Source organism: Schistocerca nitens, chromosome 6, assembly GCF_023898315.1.
Source record: "Schistocerca nitens isolate TAMUIC-IGC-003100 chromosome 6, iqSchNite1.1, whole genome shotgun sequence".
NCBI lineage: Eukaryota > Metazoa > Arthropoda > Insecta > Orthoptera > Acrididae > Schistocerca > Schistocerca nitens.
In genome coordinates, this window is record NC_064619.1 from 689,231,899 (window position 1) to 689,253,820 (window position 21,922).

Consider the following 21,922-nt stretch of genomic DNA (forward strand, 5'->3'; position numbering starts at 1 on the left):
TTGCCGGGTACCAGGGTACATGTGACTTGTGGGGAATGAAGGGATGGATCTAGCAGCTAAGGAGGGTGTTGTGATCCTCATGTATTTCAATGTGCCATCCCCCTGCATGCCATAACCTTGCCGTTGAGATCCAGAGTCTTGTGTCGGTGGGAGGATGAGTGGCTGGAAGTGACGGACAATAAGCTCTGTCTAGTAAAGCCCACAATGCGGCTGTGATATACCTCCTGCCAGCCTCGTCGATGGGACGAAGTCATCCTTTCCCATCTTCACATAGGCCACAGCGCTGTGATGCATGGCTTCTTGCTCCCGCAAGAAGACCCTCAAATTTGTGGTGCTTGGGGCATACAGATAACTGCAGTACATTTTATTGGACTGCATTTTATTTTCTGTCCAGTGACCCACAGTAGATTTGCCAATGGATGTGCCCTCTCTTTTAAGTAATGTTCAAACGCATGCAGTTCAAGTTTTAAGGTTTTGTGAATTGTCCAACATTTTCCCCAAGATTTTAGGGTGATGATTTTAATTTGTTAACAGGGTGACTGGCTCATTCATATATTTGTAATTGATTTGTCAATCACATTTGCCTGTGCCCTTTGTTTTGCTCATTTGTCATTTTACTTTTATTTTAATCTTATGTATAGCTACTCTTCTCCATTGGTTTAGGGCTTGTAAGATGGAATGATAGTATGCTTATTTTTGAGTACATGAGTATGGAGCAATTTTCAGTGTGTTAGCCACATTCATTTGTTTTAATAAGTGTAATGACACTGGAAACCTCCCCATTGAGTGCCCATAAGCTCCAATCATCATCATCATCATCATCATCTTCTTCTTCTTCTTCTTCTTCTTCTTCTTTTTGAAAGGGAGCACTGGCCTGCAATTCTATCTTTAAAACATCAGGTAAGCCATCACACTGGACAAATTGGCAGTCGTGGATTGCTCAGAAGTAGTGACACTGCTTTATTGTACTGGCCACTTTGGGCACTGAGTGACTTGGCAATTGAGATAAAAGGATAACTACATTATGTTTTCAATAAAATGTTTTTGGGTATGTGACTTTGTTTTCATGTTGTTTTATAGATGAGTGTTTTGGCCACTGTTAAATAATGTCATCAGGGTGCTTCCTGTATTCTGTTGAAAGCCAGTTGTCAGCAGTGCCTGAAATGATCATCTATAAAACAGGATGACATGGTCAATAAAAATAATGACATTAACAGCAAGTTATCACAGCTTCTCATGAAGGTATTTTATACAATCACCTCATGGTCACTATCAATGTGTGCACTGCGAGGTAACAACACGTGTTACTTTGAATCAAAACGTACTGTACCTATTCTTGCCACCAACTTAGTTCCCATTACAGCAGGATTACCAGTTTACCATGCTGAGTAATAAGGACCCATGTTGCAATGTCAATGTGCTAGAAACGTGTGTCTGTGAATTTCTTTCTTTTGTGTAATATGAAGTAACTCTCTTGTGTTCATCGTACAAACTTTTCAAAGCTCTTTCAAAACTGTATATGTTGAGTGTATGACAGCTACTTCATTGTGGCATCATATGTAAAAGAATAAATAATTTCTAGCATGTTGTCACCTCAGTTATGGTCCATACATAATAACTGAATTTCTGATGTTACTGTGGTCTTAAAATGTGCACTGGCATAGTAAAACCACTATATGAAATGCCAGTAGATGTAATCTTTTATTACGTAGAACCGTGTTTGAAGGAACAGACATTGTTGACGATCCACAGCTGTGCAAAATACTTTGAAAGTAATTTGCTGACTTCTAATTCTGTGCAATCAGCTGTATTTGGTATACATCTACTACCCAAGAATGACATTTGGAAATCTGCACTGGACTGGGACTCGAGCCTGGATTTCCCACTTACTGCGAGTGGTTGCCTTAACCGCTTCACCTATCTGTGCGTGTACCATGGACCACTGAACCAAACTTCTGCGAGTCACACTTTCTACATCCTTATATAATTGTCGTCCACTATATGTCACAGGCCAGCACAAATTCTCATATGTCACTATTGGGTTGTAGCCTCTATATGTCCATCTTTTCTGAGAATGTTGCAGGTCTCGGCTGTTTAGTAGGGAATTTCAAATCAAACACCCTTGAGCCATCTAATTTCCAAACTGTTATTTTGTCGCAGATGATGGTTGAAGTGACTGCTGTATCAAGAAGAAATCTATTTAGACGGGAACCAAGGTTGGAATCTTCCTACATATTGGTCAGGGGGCCTGGAGATGGTGCAGTACATCGTCGAAACTGGTAGCCAAATAAAATAACAGTTTGGAAATTAGATGGCTGAAGGGTGTTTGATTTGACATTCTGTTGGGTAGTAGACCTATACCTAATACAGCTGATGTTAAGGAATTGACAGTCACCAAATTAATTTCAAAATCTTTTATTAAGCTTTCCATTCCCTCCTCAGTTTGTCAGGGATAGCCACTGTGGCTAGAGAGAAGAAAGACAAAAAGAGCAGAAAACGGAATATATTTCACCTCTTGTATCTTGCAATGTGAATCAGTGAAAATTCCGAGAGCTGCATTTCATATTAATATTAGAATCCTGAAGCTGAAAAGCAGTCTGTGTGGATATGTTTTTAGCAAACTACATATTCAAGGGAAGTCTCTTGTTCCTACTGAATGTAGTATTCACCAAAACTAGAAGAAATATTTCTATAATGATATTTCCAGAAACCAATACCTGTTGAGATATGGGCTGATCTGTCGTGTGATTCCCATCTGTTCATTATGTAGAAGAAGACGCTATAAACAGAGCTGCATGTAGTTATCACACATCCTCACATATTCTTCAGCCCTTCTTCGCCGTGAATCACGCACTCCTTCAGATACACTTGGCTCCATTTTGGTTGCATGTCACACGCACCTGTAATGTCTGCACATTGTCACAGGTATACGCCAATGCCTTTAAATTTTCCCAAATTCAATGGATTCGGATGAACACGATGTTTGTATGCTACCACACCTCAACCAGGCCATCATCCATACATGGTGCTATGAGTCTGTCACTAACAATTCATGCCCATGGATACTGAATCACTCCTGTGTGTGTGACTCACTGTGAAGAAGGGCTGAACCACGTGCAGCGCTGCCTATAATGCGCAATTGTATGCAACAGACAGATGGTGATGAGATGTCAGACTGGCCCATATCTCAACAGGTATTTGTTTCCAAACATATCATTGTAAGAACTTTTGTGCTTGTTTTGACCAATATTATATACCTCTTGTAGGAATAGGACACTTTTTAAACACCTTTTGTATTACTAATGGGAACTGAAACTTCCTGGCAGATTAAAACTGTTTTAATCTGCCAGGAAGTTTCATATCAGTGCACACTCCACTGAGGAGTGAAAATCTCATTCAGGAAACATCCCCCAGGCTGTGGCTAAGCCATGTCTCCGCAATATCCTTTCTTACAGGAGTACTAGTTCAGCAAGGTTTGCAGGAGAGCTTCTGTGAAGTTTGGAAAGTAGAAGACAAGGTATTGGCGGAAGTAAAGCTGTGAGGACGGGGCGTGAGTCGTGCTTGGGTAGTTCAGATGGTAGAGCACTTGCCTGCGAAAGGCAAAGGTCCCAAGTTCGAGTCACGGTGCGGCACACAGTTTTAATCTGCCAGGAAGTTTCATATGGGTGCACATTCCACTGCAGAGTGAAAAATCTCAGTCTGGAAACTAATGGGGATTACCTTACAAAATTTTAATGGAAAAAATAGAAACCTCAATGATGTTGTCAACGCTGCACCAAGATGGTGGCTTGTGAACGTCCAAGTGGAGAGGCACTGCAAAATACTTCCTGCAAAAACTCCTACATGATGATGATGATGATGATGATGATGATAACACAGATGCACCGATACACAACACCCTACAAACAGAAACTACAACTTGCCTGCAGAACTGAATCTATCACTTGACTTTTTACATGAGAGGATGTTGCCTGAACAATAACAGGACTAAAAAGAAGAATAGCTCCTGGATCCAGTGGCATAAAAGAGGAAGTTCTACAACACATTGCACCACTCATTATCTCCTTTCTAACCATGACCCTAAATGAGGTCCTATGGCTGGGAAGAATACCCATAGCATGGAAAATAGCAAAAACTGTAATTCCCAAGAAAGCCACGGACAAAGACCACAAATAATCAAAAATTGTACTGGTCAATTTGTGTGCTGAACATGCTTGCTAAGGTCCACAAACGCATACTGTATGACAGACTACAGTCATGCAGAGAGATTTAGCCCGTATCAGTATAGATTTTGGAAAAACAAATCAGTTGATGACACAATAAACCAAGCCCTCCACATTGTAGAAAACACAGATCGTAATAGTGATAATGATAGATATCACAGGTGCATATGACACGCTCTGGTGACCTGCAATGTTTGTACATCTTAGCAAGCTGCACAGCCTGTGGGAATACTATAGGAACAGGGTTGCTGAGTGTTGAGCAGGGAACCGGAAAGCGATCGAAAAACTCAGTAAGAGATGCCCACAAGGATCGATCTGTGGGGCAATCTTCTGGTATCTAGCAGTAGAACCTCCATTCCTTCTTGTGGAGAGCCTTGACTGTGGTAACAGAATTGCAGTGTATGCTGCCAACAACTTGCTGGTGGTAGTGTCAGCAAACTTCCAAGCACAAATGGAGGATCAAGCTGTTGATATACTACAACACATGCACAACTGGTGTGCATATAGTAAACCGATGATAGCCATGAACAATATTCTTCACATTCTATTTACTTAAAGGGAAACCCACTGGTAAAACTTGAAAACTGACAACAGGATATGTGGGAATTTCAGTTGATGAAGGATTCTCCTGAACTGCCACATACAAAGCATAGCAGGCAAAGCTGCAAAACTGCTTCAAAATCTGCCAAAAAATAAACATTGCAGACTTCCACTGACATGTGTGGGAATGTAGCACTGTGCAATATTTGAATCCGTTATGTGTTTATGCTAAGCACATGGACACACAAACTCCATCTGCGAGGTGCAGGCGTTTGGTTATTCTCCTGTGGCTATCAGATACCTTTAGAATTACATCTCTGGAAGCCCTTTGTGTAGTCTTGTGCATCTTTATAGGTACTATACTGCAATGTATTGGATGAAGATGGGCTTAAGGCTCAGAATAAGAGCAATCACAGAAGAAGATATCACTGATATTTACCACATTAAAAGATTACAGGTGAATACATGGCAAAGGGCACATGCAAAAGGGGCTGGAGCATGGAATGATAAATTCCATAACCAGATATAATCCATATCTAACATGCTTATGTTGGATGAACACCCATGCAAACGAAGAATGCACATGTAGGGAAACTGCTTCCCCTAAAAATGTAATACTGCACTGCCTCGTGCATACGTAGGCCAAACAAAAAGTGATGATATATGACAACATACCCAACTCCCTCAAGAACCCAGACCAATCTGCAGACCTAAACAGAAGTGCAGATACTGTTTCAAGAGTATTATAAGAAAAATACACAAGAGGGAGGCCATATAGATACACAGCACTAAATGACAACAGTGATGACTGAGGTAACACATAATACAAACATAGCTAAAAAACTACATACACACATACATACATACATACATAGAATAATATTAGAAATGGAAATACATACAAACACAGCTACATAGAAACTTACAATAGTTATCCAATTGTAAGGTGAGATTTTTTTCCCAAATTTGTCATTCGTAAAATAAAAGACCATCTTATATTTGCATATTAAACTATTGCTGCTGAATGTATATTGAGGTTGTCTTATATTTACAGATCAATTTTGACTATTGAGATCACATGAAGATTTTGAAGAATTCGGAAGGGCAGAGATGGTCAAATAATACTGTTGTTTGAACGGTCTCAAGATTTCCCAATGCACTGAAGCGCTTGTTTGAACAATCATGTGGCATTTGACTCGCTTGGTGCAAGTGCAAGGGATATGTGAGAAACTATGAACTAACCACCACAACTGTCTATTGCTCTGCCTAAAATTTGACAATTTTTTGAAGCACAGGAAGAAATAGCACTAAATTCTGTCATCTTACAAACCTTGTTGTATTAGAACAGGTTTGCAGTAAAAGTTCTCAAACATGTATGGGTGCACACAGGGACTCACACCTCGGGAACCCGAGCTGAGTCCTGGCATTGCTTCCACTTATTTATGCCAGGCTCCTCACTTTTATCTTTCCTATCTGGCCAGCCTCCGCCAACTCTTGTTCTTTTCCGACCCTGATGCTATTAGGTTTTGAGGGCTAGGGGGTCTTTCATTTTCCAATCTGTTCTTCTCATGCAGCTTCTGACCTGGAGCGGACGGCTGTGAAAGGTATCTGTATCGCATGTTGAAGGCAACAGAATACCCTGACAGATTATCTTCCCTGCATAATGCAGTCTCCATTTCATGCACAAAAATGGCTTCCTCTCATGTTAAATCAGTATCCGGAGGCATTTCAGATACTGGATGACGTGATGGATGGTACATCATACAGCCCCCTTAAGAAGGAAGCAATGAATCACAGAAAATGGAGAGGCAAAGAACCTGCTATGTGTGTGGATACCATATATAAACATTATTGCTGCTTTTTAAATAAAGATGGCAATCTAAAGTGGAAATATTGACCTTCAAAAAACATTACTTGATTCATAACCCAGACCAAAATTTTATCTGATTATGAGAGACTGTAATGATTTACTAAGTGAGCTCCAAATGAGAAATTCAGCCACTGTTCTCATTATTAAAATACCAAGTTAAAACATTACTAGCTTTTAATCAGCTTTAGGACATGATGGTGAGATCCAGAGGAAACAAAAGGAAAATTATTCCAGAATGAAATTGCAACATTCAAAATAAATTGTATTAAACGAATGGTACAAATAAAGAAAATGCTGGTCGGAAATACAAAACCTAATGACTTCATTCGTAGATCTGTGTTCCTGGTGAGCCCCATAAAGCACAACTACTATAATCGTTGTTGAAGTGTATTTCATAATAATCTGTAAAAAGAGACTGGCCATTGTTGCCTAAGCCTGAGCATCCACTAGAACCACATTTCCTCAGTTAAAAAGCAAATATTCAGTCTTGGTTATTAAATAATAATAATAATAATAATAATAATAAAGACATCCCTGCAACGAAGACTGACTGTTTCTTCATTGCATATTACTGGGTGTTGTATGACCCTGCCACATCTTGGAAAACATTTGTTCTTTTAGATGGATGGCCATATGTGGCCACAAATGGCCAACTGATCCCAAGACAGGTAATGGCTCTGATGCGCATCCACTGCACCCGACCAAGTCAGCGGCATATGGCTGGCTGATGAGGGTTCTCGGTGAAATAGGATTGGTTGGATGTAGTCAGTGAAAGTGAATGCTTGTTGCTGTTTGTTTCTGGGTGTGTTTCATTCTTAAATATCAGTTATAGAATTATGGACATGGAGCAGCTTATAAATTTTGTGAATGAGAATAGGCCACTGTGGTATGTGCAAGAGACAAGGCATCAGCGCTGCAACTTACAGAGGAATCTATGATTGATAGTTGTAGAGGACATGAATGTGGAGTATATGTGGAAACACTAATCATAATTTGACAAAAAATGTATTGTGCGGTCAGATTTATTGAATATGTGACATGTTTTTACTTGTATCATTTCTTTAAGACAATGAGAAGAATATCTTCAACCATATGTCCACCCTTTGTAACTTGTATTCTGTGAAATACTTAAACTACTTCATGTGTACATTTCCCTTTTACCAAAGGATATCATAAATTTCCCTCGAATGGAATCAGGCTGCAGTGACACCATGGCTCTCGATTGCAGAAACGCATGTCTCTTGATGACTGAAACATATCTTTTTGTTGTTTTTGTTAGCTGGCAAGTGAATGCAGCTGCTGATTCTTCCCCCTCATTGTCAGTTACAGTGTTGTGTAACAAGCATATACGTTTGACTATAATATTGACATTACCAGGCTTTTCAATGTCAGTACTTCTTTGCAGCAATCTTCATTTAATAGTCATTATTCCAAACACACATTCTACCACTTGTTGAGCCTAAGAGGGATGTTTGTTGAAAATTGTTTCCACTTGTCTAAATTTCAAAACTTGAATGGTCTTGTTACATACACAAGTCTTTAGCAGATAGCCTTCATCAGGCAAGAGAATGTCAGGTATCATGATGTTTATTCCTGAAAGAGTGCAGTGATGTCCAACACCTCCAAGATTCTGAGAAAGGCTCCAGCGTGAGAAAACTCCACCTTCGCTCTGTTTGGTGTATTTCTAGAAACTTACAGTTAGGACCAACTACAGCTCGTAAGAAAATTAAAAAAAAATTGCTTACCCCACACAATTCGGAAAGAGCTGTTTCTCTCAAAAACTTTCTACTGTTGGCTTGACATTGTCTTCTGCGGGGAAAGGTATGTACAAAGAGTGCAAATCATCACAAATTGCTTTGCAAGTTTTCTTCACTATTTTCCCAGCTGTGGTGTCTCTATTGACAATTCAGCATAAACTGCAACAAGAAGAACAAATTGCTGTGCCTATCACAATACTATCCTACAGAATATCCCAGTTAACAAGCAGTCAATGATTGGGATACATGCCGCCTGGGAAAACTTTTTTTTCAATATACAGCAATAAAAATTCAACAGACGTCCACTTGATTGATGTAAATGAAATGATTTTTATGCAGATGGCAGCAATATACCTGTCAAATATCACAGGCAACAGTACATACTCATAAACGAAATATTTTTTCTGTTCCTTGCACTATATATGTAGATACTACAATAAGCTTGCTATTGTTGCATATTTTTTGTAAACCATTTTGTAATGCATTTCGGGAATATTGTTATAAGGACAATACTGTACAGTACCTTTTCATTTTTTGACAATGTTGACTGGAATACTCTCTTTCAAATTCTAAAGGTGGCAGGGATAAAATACAGGGAGCGAAAGGCTATTTACAATTTGTACAGAAACCAGATGGCAGTTATAATAGTCGAGGGACATGAAAGGGAAGCAGTGGTTGGGAAGGGAGTAAGGCAGGGTTGTAGCCTCTCCCCGATGTTATTCAATCCGTATATTGAGCAAACAGTAAATGAAACAAAAGAAAAATTTGGAGTAGGTATTAAAATCCAGGGAGAAGAAATAAAAACTTTGAGGTTCGCCGATGACATTGTAATTCTGTCAGAGACAGCAAAGGACTTGGAAGAGCAGTTGAACGGAATGGACGGTGTCTTGAAGGGAGGATATAAGATGAACATCAACAAAAGCAAAACGAGGATAATGGAATGTAGTCGAATTATGACGGTGATGGTGAGGGAATTAGATTAGGAAATAAGACACTTAAAGTAGTAAAGGAGTTTTGCTATTTGGGGAGCAAAATAACTGATGATGGTCGAAGTAGAGAGGATATAAAATGTAAACTGGCAATGGCGAGGAAAGTGTTTCTGAAGAAGAGAAATTTGTTAACATCAAGTATAGATTTAAGTGTCAGGAAGTCGTTTCTTAAAGTATTTGTATGGAGTATAGCCATGTATGGAAGTGAAACATGGCTGATAAATAGTTTGGACAAGAAGAGAATAGAAGCTTTGGAATTGTGGTGCTACAGAAGAATGTTGAAGATTAGGTGGGTAGATCACGTAACTAATGAGGAGGTATTGAATAGGATTGGGGAGAAGAGAAGTTTGTGGCACAACTTGACTAGAAGAAGGGATCGGTTGGTAGGACATGTCCTGAGGCATCAAGGGATCACAAATTTAGCATTGGAGGGCAGCGTGGAGGGTAAAAATCATAGAGGGAGACCAAGAGATGAATACACTAAGCAGATTCAGAAGGATGTAGGTTGCAGTAGGTACTGGGAGATGAAGGAGCTTGCACAGGATAGATTAGCATGGAGAGCTGCATCAAACCAGTCTCAGGACTGAAGACCACAACAACAACAACAACCTTTTCATTTGTGAGCATTAAATGTTTGTGCACTTAACTCAATGCTAAAGCCAAATGTTCCTCATGTTATATAGTTTCCCTGAAATTTGACCATGTCGGATTTGAATGCTGAATAGCTGTAAGGATAAACTGGAATATTTCCATGTTCATCCTGCAGTAGTTGAAAAATTTTCTTTTCCTCTTCAGTTCTTATGTAGGTGTAGAAATTCTCCTAGCCTGCTCATTACAGGAATGACCAAGAACATTGTTTGCTTCAGCTTGGTTCTTTCCCTCATGAGATGTGCATTTTTTACCAAGTAAAAATCAGTCTCTTGTCCAATCAAGCATTACAGTTGCCTCATGACTGACTGGCGGCTGGCCGTGTGACAGCTGCAGTGGACAAGTCTCAACTGTCGACCGTAGTCACACGACCATGTGGACAACCTGTTAGTTGGACAGACACGGCTTCAGTTTACACTCAGACTAAGGGTCACTTAAAGTGTTTCATTAATTTAGGAAACTAACTATTAATATGCAATCAAATTATGTATACAAAAGTTATGTCAGATTGAAAGAAAAAGCTCAATGCAATTCTGCAACTTTCCCTTTCAATCACTGGCAGTGATGGGCAACCTACATATCAATGCTTTCCTATCCTCCATTTATTCTCTTCTATGTTACTAAAATTTTTACTTAACACCCTCTGTTTCCCTTAACATACATTATTATTATTTTTTGCTTACTTCTCTTTTTAGTGGTAACTAATTATTGTTACTTTAATTTTTCTTTGCTGAAAATGATGTTTGTTCATGTAATGGACAAATTATATTTTTATAGGGTGAAAATAGTAAAATGTGTGACCAATTTAAAATACGAGGTAATAGTCTTTAAATATGCAATAAATTAAAAAAATATTGGTAGTAATAACAAATTGATTTGACAGTTTCACTTCCAGTATTTTCCATGACTGATGTACCTCCATGAATTATGATTCTTGTTTCCAGTCGGTATTTACATTCATCTACATTTATCTTCTATCAAGTGTTGGTGAACGAATTGCTGCCTCAATGCGGAAAGATTTATTTGCATCCATAATGCGTCAGGATATGTCTTTCTTTGACAGGCACAGGACTGGAGAAATTGTTAACAGGTACATCATTTCCTAAATGCTTGAATACAGATTACTTTCTAGTGGCTAAGATTGTGTAATTAAAAATTGGTGCTTACAGCCACCGTAATGCTATCATGTTCTGCATCCAATTTCTTTCCTTGTAAACAAGAAATATCCACATCATTGTTTTCTGCCCTTTGTTTGCTTTTTCTCAATTAAATACTTTTCATACTAATTTTCCAAATTAATTTGTCTTTCAGTTTATATCCCTGTTAACAAGTGTTTCAAAGATGAGTGTTGCAAGACATTAATGTTTTAGAGACTGACTCAGTTTGAAGATCGTGAGTAAGTGGAACATGTTGAAATGATAATGGGTGAAACATACCATAATGAACACCACATTATATATTTATATTACTGATGGTGTCAGCTATCAGCAGTCAATTCTAGTAGTAATGTATGTAATTAGATAGATGAAAAACCTTCTCACCAAGCAGCAGTAGGAGCACACAGTTATAAAGTTATTTGAGTTTGCAAGCTTTTGGAACCAGTGGCTCCTTCTTCTGGTAGAAGGGTTGAAGGGGAAGGAAGAGTGAAAAGGAAAAGAGCTGGTGAGGTTTAGGAAATAGGGAGAGGTCAGAAAAGTCAGCCAGAACCCTGGGCCAAGGGAGACTTACTGGATGGGATCCTTCTCATACTGTCCAGTAAGTCTCTCCTGACCTGGGGTTCTAAGTGACTTTTCTCAACTCTCCCCATTTTCTAAACCTCACAAATCCTTTTTCTTCGCCACTCTTCCTTCCCTCTCAATTCTTCTGCCACAATAAGGAGCCACTGGCTTCAAAAGCTTGTGAATTTAAATACCTTTATAAGTGTGTTCTTCTTCTTCTTCTTCTTCTTCTTCTGCTGCTGCTGCTGCTGCTGCTGCTGCTTGGTGAGTAGATTTTTTATCTATCCAGTTACTTTATATTATCAAAGCTTAATTCTAGTAGTAAAGCTCTAAATACTTATTACAAAAGACTTGGGCAGCATAATTAATGGATAGCAGCATAATTAATGGATACCAGAACAATGTGCATTACATTTCAGCAAACTATTTTATCACTGTGGTATGATGTCATTGCTTGATGTATTGGAATGTAATTTTTTAACAGAAGTTCTTGGGTTTCCTTAAGGACTATACTACATTGTATGTTTAGAGTGAGCATGATGATGCCTTATTCTTGTATGTTAAGAGTGAGCAAAATGATGCCTTATTCTTAATATGCATGCATTATATCAATTGTGTATGATGATTGGCAACTGTTAATACTTACATCTTATGGTGAGCCTGCAGTGTCTTGAACCTAGTTAATGGTACAATAAAAACAGTAATGTAATAATTGCATAGATAAAAAGATCTATTCACCAAGTGGCAGAAGAACTTACATGTAAAAGGAGGTTATAATTAGGCAAGCTCATGGAGCCAGCGGCTCTTGCTTCAGGCAGAAGGATTGAAGGGGAAGGAAGAGAGGGGTGAAGCAAAAGATCTGGAGAGATCTAGAACAAGGGGTAGATTTCGGGAGAGTCACCCAGAACCTCGGGTCAGGGGAGACTTACTGGATGCTGTGAGAAGGAAAGACTAATTGTTGGGGACTGCAGTGGACGGGATTTAAAAACCTGAGAGCTTAGAGGTGGAAAACTGGGCAATATGCAAGACAGAGATTACTGCTTAAACATCATGCACAAGTTACTAAGAGTGAAAAGCTAAGGGCATTGTACATAATACAGATGGGAGGGGGAGGCGGCGAAAAAAGAAAGATGTAGAAAACTAAAACAGAGTGAAGGAAGACATAGTTACTGTGAAGAAAGGCTGAGATGGAAGAAATTGATGTAAATTAATCCCAGGTGGGTGGCAAGAACCAAGAACATGTTGTAGTGCTAGTTCCCACCTGAGGAGTACTGAGAAACTGGTGTCTGGGGAAAGAATCCAGGTGACATGTGGTGAAACTGGCATAAATGTTGCAGAGTATGCTCTGCAACAGGACATTGTGTGTTGACAGTATACACCTTCTGCCTATGCCCATTCATTCTAACTGACAATGTGGCGGTAGTCATGCCGATGTAAAAGGCTGAACAGTGCTTACATAACAGCTGGTCTATGACATATCGTTTCACAGGTGGCTCTCCCTTTGATAGCATATATTTTGTCAGTTACAGGGCTGATATAGGTGGTGGTAGGAGGGTACTTAGGGCAAGTCTTGCAGCGGGGATGTTCACAGGGGTAGGAGCCATACAGTAGGGAGATGGGTGCAGAAGGAGAATAAGGTCTGACAAGAATATTAGGAGAGCGGCGAAAAGCTGTTCTAGGTGTGGTGGGTAAAATCTCAGATGGAATGGATCTAATTTCAGGGCATGATTTTAGGAAGTCATGGCCTTGTCGAAGTAGCTGATAATACATTCCAGACCAGGATAATACTGAGTGACCAGTGGTGTGCTCCAAAGTTGTTTTTTGGAGGTATCAGCAGTACCAGGATCAGTTGTGATGGTCCAGAAAATCTGCTTTTGAACTAGGCGGGTGTGGTAATTACGTCCAGTGAAGGCCGAGGTGAGAATTGTGGTGTATTATGTAAAGAGTCTGCATCCGAACAAATACATTTGCCTCGAATGCCAAGGCTGTATGGGAGGGAATGTTTGATATGGAAAGGATGGCAACTGTCAAATTTATGTTATGTTGTTTGTTAGTAGGTTTAATGTGGACAGGAGTGTGTAGCTTGCCTTTGGTGAGGACAAGATCAACATCAAGGAAAGTGGTGCAGGATTTGGAATAGGACCATGTGAAATTTAATTGGGAGAAGGTATTCAGAGATCCAAGGAATTTTAACAGGTCGCCCTCACAATGAGTCCATATGGTAAAGATGTCGTCAATGTGTCTGAACGCCGGCCGCGGTGGTCTCGCGGTTCTAGGCGCGCAGTCCGGAACCGTGCGACTGCTACGGTCGCAGGTTCGAATCCTGCCTCGGGCATGTATGTGTGTGATGTCCTTAGGTTAGTTAGGTTTAAGTAGTTCTAAGTTCTAGGGGACTTATGACCACAGCAGTTGAGTCCCATAGTGCTCAGAGCCATTTGACCCATTTTGTGTCTAAACCAAATGACTGAAGACTTTTGAATCCCAGGAAGCCCCCTCCAAGTGAACCATGAAAAGGTTGGCATAAGAGGGAGCCATCCTGGTTCCCATGGCCCTACCCCTGATCTGTCTGTATGTCTGGCCTTCAAAGATGAAGTAGTTGTTGGTAAGTATAAAGTTGATTAAGGCAAGTAGGAAGACATAATATGTTTGGAATCAGGTAGGTTCTTACTGAGGAAATGTTTAGCAGTGGACAGACCAGGTACATGGGGATGTTGGTGTAGAGGGAGGTGGCATCAGTGGTGACAAGCAAGGTGTGTGGTGGGAGTGGGACGGGCATGGATTTCAAATGATTTAGGAAATAGTTGGTGCTATAATATAGGAGGAAGTCTTTGAACTATGGCTTGCAGGTGCTTATCAACTAAGCCGCCCACCTCCACCTCTGTTACATAAATTGCACTTAGCTTTTCACTCTTATTAACTCATGCACGATGTTTAAGCAGTAATCTTTTGTCTTGCATATTGCCCTATCTTCCACCTTTAAGCTGTCAGGTTTTCAAATCTCATCTGGAGCAGTTCCCAACAATCAGTTTTTCCTTCTCATCTTGTCTGGTAAGTCTTCCCTGACCCGTGATTCAGGGTGACTTTCCCAAAATCTACCCCTTGTCCTAGACCTCTCTAGTTCTTTTGCTTCACCCTTCTTCCTTCCCCTTCAACCTTTCTGCCCGAAGAAGTAGCCATTGGCTCCAAAAGCTTGCCTAATTATAATCTTCTTTTATGTGTGTGTTCTGCTGCTGCTTGGTGATTAGATTTTTTATCTAACCAGTTATATTATTTTCTCAAAAATAACTTTAGTAAGGAAGGTGCTGCCACAATATAAATAATTTAGGAGTGATTCATTGAAAGGCACTCACAAGAGAGAAAGAAAACTTGCTACAGTGGACTAGGGTGGAGTGGGGTGGGGGGGTCATGTCAAGTGGAGTGGGTAGAGGTAGAGACAGGCAGGAAGAGAGGTTGGAGTGGGTAGTTAGTGGCTCAGCAGTAGCTGATTGTGCTACCTACGGATGCAGAAGGGAGTTGTGGCAGATACACTACCTAGGTTGTGATACATGGGTACCAGAGCTGGTGGAGTGTGGCGCACAATGAAGGTGGTGTGGGTTTCAAGAAGTGGCAGGACAGTGTAAGGGGAAACTGTTAGACACAGGGTGTGGGGCAGTGGATAAACAGAGATTAAGGACAGGAGGATTATGGGAGTGTAGGAACACCATTTTTACTTTTCTCCTTTTGGAGAGTAGGTAGAATGTGCTTCATGCTTAATACCTGTCCATAATATGGCCAAACTTACCCAATGAAGTGCCAGTGTAAAGCAGCTAGTGGTGGTATCATGCAGCTTATTTCCTTAATTGTGCCTTCATATCCAGGCCATCCATGTTGGAATGTGTGGCATGTGAGCCATTATATTCATTTATTCTGGAAAATAGTTTGTATGTCTTCTAGTTTGGCTGCCAGGTTTTAAGCATTCAAAAGGATTTTAAGAACACCGCTTCTCTTCTGTGCACCCAATTGTCCCCCTGTAGAAATTAAATTGCTCTTCGACAGTGCAGAACATGATCCTAAGCCACTGCATGTCAGGAGTGCTTTGTACCCGCCATTTGCCTAAAGGGATTGGTAACCCCTCAGACACTGAAGCCCACGGGTTTGCATATGTACAAGACATTGCTTCCCCAGACTGCATCGATCACAATAAGGATGACAGATGGAAGGACAACTGCAATTAGAGGTCCTCGATGTCAGGGACCTATTTCCTCTGCCATGTCTTGTGTGCGGAACTGGATCAGCACAAATTTCTCCGTGTCCCAAATAATGGGGTGGCGCAAGCCAACATGTTGGCAGTGCGCTCCACCGGACCTCTGGGCCCATTCATGCACTGGCTCTAAGCAGCCTATCATTAGAGCCCAGTCAGAAGCCATCACAGTGGGACCTATGACTTTCCACCGCTATCTTGAGACATACCTGTTGGATGACTACACTGAACGCTCAACCTCCACAGTTAGGGATTATCAGTAGCATAATCTTCATGTCCCACTATGTTCACTCACTGTGTGTTCTGGGCGTGTAGCTGTTAGTGTTGGAAAAGTTGCGTTATTTTATGTTGAGAAGATTTTTCCTTTGTTATTAAATCTCCTTACTGTGGTTGTAATAACTCCTTGTTCTTGTTTATCTCTGTCTCGGGAAGGAGAGCATTCGATCTTTTGCAAACATATCTGTCATAAGCCATTTAAATGATCAGAGCAACTACACAATTTTTAATAATGAAGTTATCATGCTAATTTACTTCCATTGTAGTCTTTCAGGCCTACTGTATTGCTGCAGATCTTTCATGCATTCTTCTCATCTCTGTCTGTAAGATTGTATGTCATTGACTGAGGACAAGAGTTTGCTTTGTCTTTACTAATATCAGAAGAAAGCATGCAGTGGAACAGAAAATTACAAATCACTGAAAACCTAGCTTTAATCCTTTCAGCATCAGAGGAGATCTTCAGCTCTGAGTTAATTGTAAATCACTTTTTTTGGGATGAATTTCAATTTCGTGTTCCTTGTATTTTGTCTAGATTTTAGTGCAGAAACCATTATGCATTTTGTTACAGTCAGCAGCTTATTATGTAGTGCACTGAACAGTTGTTTTGTTAACACCTCTGAGTTAATAACATTTGATTTAACTCTTAAGTGTGGCTCGGAGCCAATGGTGATATTTGGTAATACTTGTTCACTTTGTTTACTCCTTACTGATAGGCATCATTTTAGTTGTGTAATTTTGCCTGTGGATCGTACCCCTTTCTGGTGCTCATACCTGTGTTCTCTACTTGGCTGTACATTCATCTCCTTCCTTTATAATGCAGTTTGGGTTTTTTAGCATTCACTTTAATGGTAGTGAAATCAGATTTATTGTCATCATAATATTTGCCATTTGATGCCCATTGCTGAATAAAAGCCTCCTAGGCTTGCCCATGAATGACAGCCATCAGCTGTATGCAGCCATGTTTCTCCAGTATGTTTTCTAATATAATATGTCCTCCTTCTGGAAGATCATCACATCAGTCTTTTTTTATCTCTTACAATCCAGCAAAGAACATCTTTGGCATGTTTACCATCCTTATGCCAGACTATATTTCCACCCAACTGTGTTTCATTTGCACTAAAGTTGTACTTACACCTCCCATCCCAATCTTTTCCCACATCTCTTCATATGTGTGTTTGTCTCCCCTACAAATTCCTAACATGCATCTCTTTATTGCTTGCTGAGCAGCCCCCAGTTATTGAATGATTTTTGGATGAAAAGTCCATGTGTCACTGCCATAACTCAGATCTGGTAACACACTTTCTTTGGAATCTTTCCTCTTCAGATGTATGCAAGTTTGGTTTTGAAAACCCATTTTAATTTACATGAAACACTACAGCTGTCTGTTTTTTCTTTTACAGTTCATTCAGTCTGCCTTCAACTGTCTTAAATATAAAAAGCTCAATTTTTTAAATACTTTGTTGTTTACTTGTACTGTTTGCTTTTTTAATATCTTGGTTATACAATATTTTAATCTTATAGTAGTTGATTTTCTGGCCCCGTCAAATGATATTGTTATCAGTGAGAAGGTAATTATTAATTTCCTGTTGAAAAGTCTTAAAAACAGATTATTCCCTATATGTTGGGAAATATCTCACATTTAGGACCTGCTCCATTCATTCCAGTGTTGTCTGACTATTTTGTTGATATGTAACGGTATTAAACAATGGAAAATCTAGGATGGAATATATATTACTACATTCCATCCTGGATTTTCCATTGTTTTATTTGGTTGATATTGTAACTAAAGTGTTAATGTGTTCTGTGTCTGCAGGCAACATTGCTACCATGGTATGTGTTTTCTTAAGTATATGACTAAGAAGCTGTTACTTGACCTGTGAATGGCTTATCTCTAGGAAGTCATTTATGTATATATATCTGGTGTATGTATGTGCTTGCTTTTTTTGTCTGAACAAGTGCCAGGATACACAAATATCATTAAAAGGTTTGTTTTCCTCGGTCTTAAATTTAATGAATATCACGTTGGTGATTTTCAGGTTAACAAGCGACATCCAGGAGTTCAAGAGCTCCTTTAAACTGTGTATCTCACAAGGTCTTCGCAGCACTGCACAGGTATGCTACAGTACCAAGGTTTTCTGTGAATAGTTTTATGTATTTTTGATGGATATTGTTTTTATCTTTCTTTTTATCTCTTGTTGCTGACACAATAGCATTAGGTTATGTCTCCATAGTTTTAATTTTGGTTGCTTCCCAATAGCTGGTAACAAAACACAAAATATGCTTTAGTATGGCCATAGTTAACACTTGGTTCAAGAATCATAAAAGAAGGTTGTATACATGGAAGAATCCTGGAGATACTAGAATGTATCAGATAGATTATATAATGATAAGACAGAGATTTAGGAACCAGGTTTTAAATTGTAAGGCATTTCCAGGGGCAGATGTGGACTCTGACCACAATCTATTGGTTATGAACTGTAGATTAAAACTGAAGAAACTGCAAAAAGGTGGGAATTTAAGGAGATGGGACCTGGATCAACTGAAAGAACCAGAGGTTGTACAGAGTTTCAGGGAGAGCATAAGGGAACAGTTGACAAGAATGGGGGAAAGCAATACAGTAGAAGAAGAATGGGTAACTTTGAGGGATGAAATAGTGAAGGCAGCAGAGGATCAAATAGGTAAAAAGACGAGGGCTAGTAGAGACCCTTGGGTAACAGAAGAAATATTGAATTTAATTGATGAAAGGAGAAAATGTAAAAATGCAGTAAATGAAGCAGGCAAAAAGGAATACAAACGTCTCAAAAATGAGATCGACAGGAAATGCAAAATGGATAAGCAGGGATGGCTAGAGGACAAATGTAAGGATGTAGAGGCTTATCTCATTAGGGGTAAGATAGATACTGCCTACAGGAAAATTATAGAGACCTTTGGAGATAAGAGAACCACTTGTATGAACATCAAGAGCTTTGATGGAAACCCAGTTCTAAGCAAAGAAGGGAAAGCAGAAAGATGGGAGGAGTATATAGAGGGTCTATACAAGGGCGAAGTACTTGAGGACAATATTATGGAAATGGAAGAGGATGTAGATGAAGATGAAATGGGGGATATGGTACTGCGTGAAGAGTTTGACAGAGCACTGAAAGACCTGAGTCGAAACAAGGCCCCAGGAGTAGACAGAATTCCTGTAGAACTACTGACGGCCTTGGGAGAGCCAAATCCATGGAGAAGAAATAAAAACTTTGAGGTTCGCCGATGACATTGTAATTCTGTCAGAGACAGCAAAGGACTTGGAAGAGCAGTTGAATGGAATGGACAGTGTCTTGAAAGGAGGATATAAGATGAACATCAACAAAAGCAAAACGAGGATAATGGAATGTAGTCGAATTAAGTTGGGTGATGCTGAGGGAATTAGATTAGGAAATGAGACACTTAAAGTAGTAAAGGAGTTTTGCTATTTGGGGGCAAAATAACTGATGGTGGTCGAAGTAGAGAGGATATAAAATGTAGACTGGCAATGGCAAGGAAAGCGTTTCTGAAGAAGAGAAATTTGTTAACGTTGAGTATAGATTTAAGTGTCAGGAAGTTATTTCTGAAAGTATTTGTATGGAGTGTAGCCATGTATGGAAGTGAAACATGGCTGATAAATAGTTTGGACAAGAAGAGAGTAGAAGCTTTCAAAAATGTGGTGCTACAGAAGAATGCTGAAGACTAGATGGGTAGATCATGTAACTAATGAGGAGGTATTGAATAGAATTGGGGAGAAGAGGAGTTTGTGGCACAACTTGATAAGGAGAAGGAACCGGTTGGTAGGACATGTTCTGAGGCATCAAGGGATCACAAATTTAGCATTGGAGGGTAGTGTGGATCGTAAAAATTGTAGAGGGAGACCAAGAGATGAATACACTAAGCAGATTCAGAAGGATGTATGTTGCAGTAAGTACTGGGAGATGAAGAAGCTTGCACAGGATAGAGTAGCATGGAGAGCTGCATCAAACCAGTCTCAGGACTGAAGACGACGACAACAACAACAACATGGCCTAAAATAAAAATTGCATGTGGTGAGTTAAGAGGGCAGTTCATTAAGTAATGCAACACATTTTTTTTTCTGAAATGGGTTGTTTTATTCAGCATTGAAATACACCAGGTTATTCCCCAATCTTTTAGCTACACAACACTATTTTTCAACGTAATCTCCATTCAATGCTACGGCCTTACGCCACCTTGAAATGAGGGCCTGTATGCCTGCACGGTACCATTCCACTGGTCGATGTCGGAGCCAACGTCGTACTGCATCAATAACTTCTTCATCATCCGTGTAGTGCCTCCCACGGATTGCGTCCTTCATTGGGCCAAACATATGGAAATCCGACGGTGTGAGATCGGGGCTGTAGGGTGCATGAGGAAGAACAGTCCACTGAAGTTTTGTGAGCTCCTCTCGGGTGCGAAGACTTGTGTGAGGTCTTGCGTTGTCATGAAGAAGGAGAAGTTCGTTCAGATTTTTGTGCCTACGAACACGCTGAAGTCGTTTCTTCAATTTCTGAAGAGTAGCACAATACACTTCAGAGTTGATCGTTTGACCATGGGGAAGGACATCGAACAGAATAACCCCTTCAGCGTCCCAGAAGACTGTAACCATGACTTTACCGGCTGAGGGTATGGCTTTAAACTTTTTCTTGGTAGGGGAGTGGGTGTGGCGCCATTCCATTGATTGCCGCTTTGTTTCAGGTTCGAAGTGATGAACCCATGTTTCATCGCCTGTAACAATCTTTGACAAGAAATTGTCACCCTCAGCCACATGACGAGCAAGCAATTCCGCACAGATGGTTCTCCTTTGCTCTTTATGGTGTTCGGTCAGACAACGAGGGACCCAGCGGGAACAAACCTTTGAATATCCCAACTGGTGAACAATTGTGACAGCACTACCAACAGAGATGTCAAGTTGAGCACTGAGTTGTTTGATGGTGATCCGTCGATCATCTCGAACGAGTGTGTTCGCACGCTCCGCCATTGCAGGAGTCACAGCTGTGCACGGCCGGCTCGCACGCGGGAGATCAGACAGTCTTGCTTGACCTTGCGGCGATGATGATACACGCTTTGCCCAACGACTCACCATGCTTTTGTCCACTGCCAGATCACCGTAGACATTCTGCAAGCGCCTATGAATATCTGAGATGCCCTGGTTTTCCGCCAAAAGAAACTCGATCACTGCCCGTTGTTTGCAACGCACATCCGTTACAGACGCCATTTTAACAGCTCCGTACAGCGCTGCCACCTGTCAGAAGTCAATGAAACTATACGAGACGAAGCGGGAATGTTTGAAAATATTCCACAAGAAATTTCCGGTTTTTTCAACCAAAATTGGCTGAGAAAAAAAATGTGTTGCATTACTTATTGAACTGCCCTCGTACATTATTTACTAGCTTTGGAACTTGGTATTTCTTTGTTTGATAAGAAACAAAAAGGAAGCATTGCAGGGAACAGTTTTAGTAAAGGGACCGAAGTAATTATGGCAGGAGTGAGCAAAAATCAGTGTTTACTCCAGGCGTGTGGATGCAGATCATGAGACAAGAGTTGAATAAGTATTTTGCGTAGGATGACAGAGATTTATTGATTGTCAATAGAGGACAATGAAAAGTTACTCTTCATTGTTTGGGGAGCATA

At 40.1% G+C, this 21,922-nt stretch overlaps 1 protein-coding gene across 1 annotated transcript in view; it reads left to right on the forward strand.

Moving 5' to 3' along the window:
- LOC126262950 (mitochondrial potassium channel ATP-binding subunit-like) overlaps positions 1–21,922 on the forward strand; it is a 119,842-nt gene that overhangs the window by 39,522 nt on the left and 58,398 nt on the right. The window contains exons 4-5 of the mRNA XM_049959891.1: positions 10,972–11,117; positions 18,298–18,373. Coding sequence (XP_049815848.1) covers positions 10,972–11,117; positions 18,298–18,373 — 222 coding nt within the window. The remainder of the gene's footprint in view (positions 1–10,971; positions 11,118–18,297; positions 18,374–21,922) is intronic.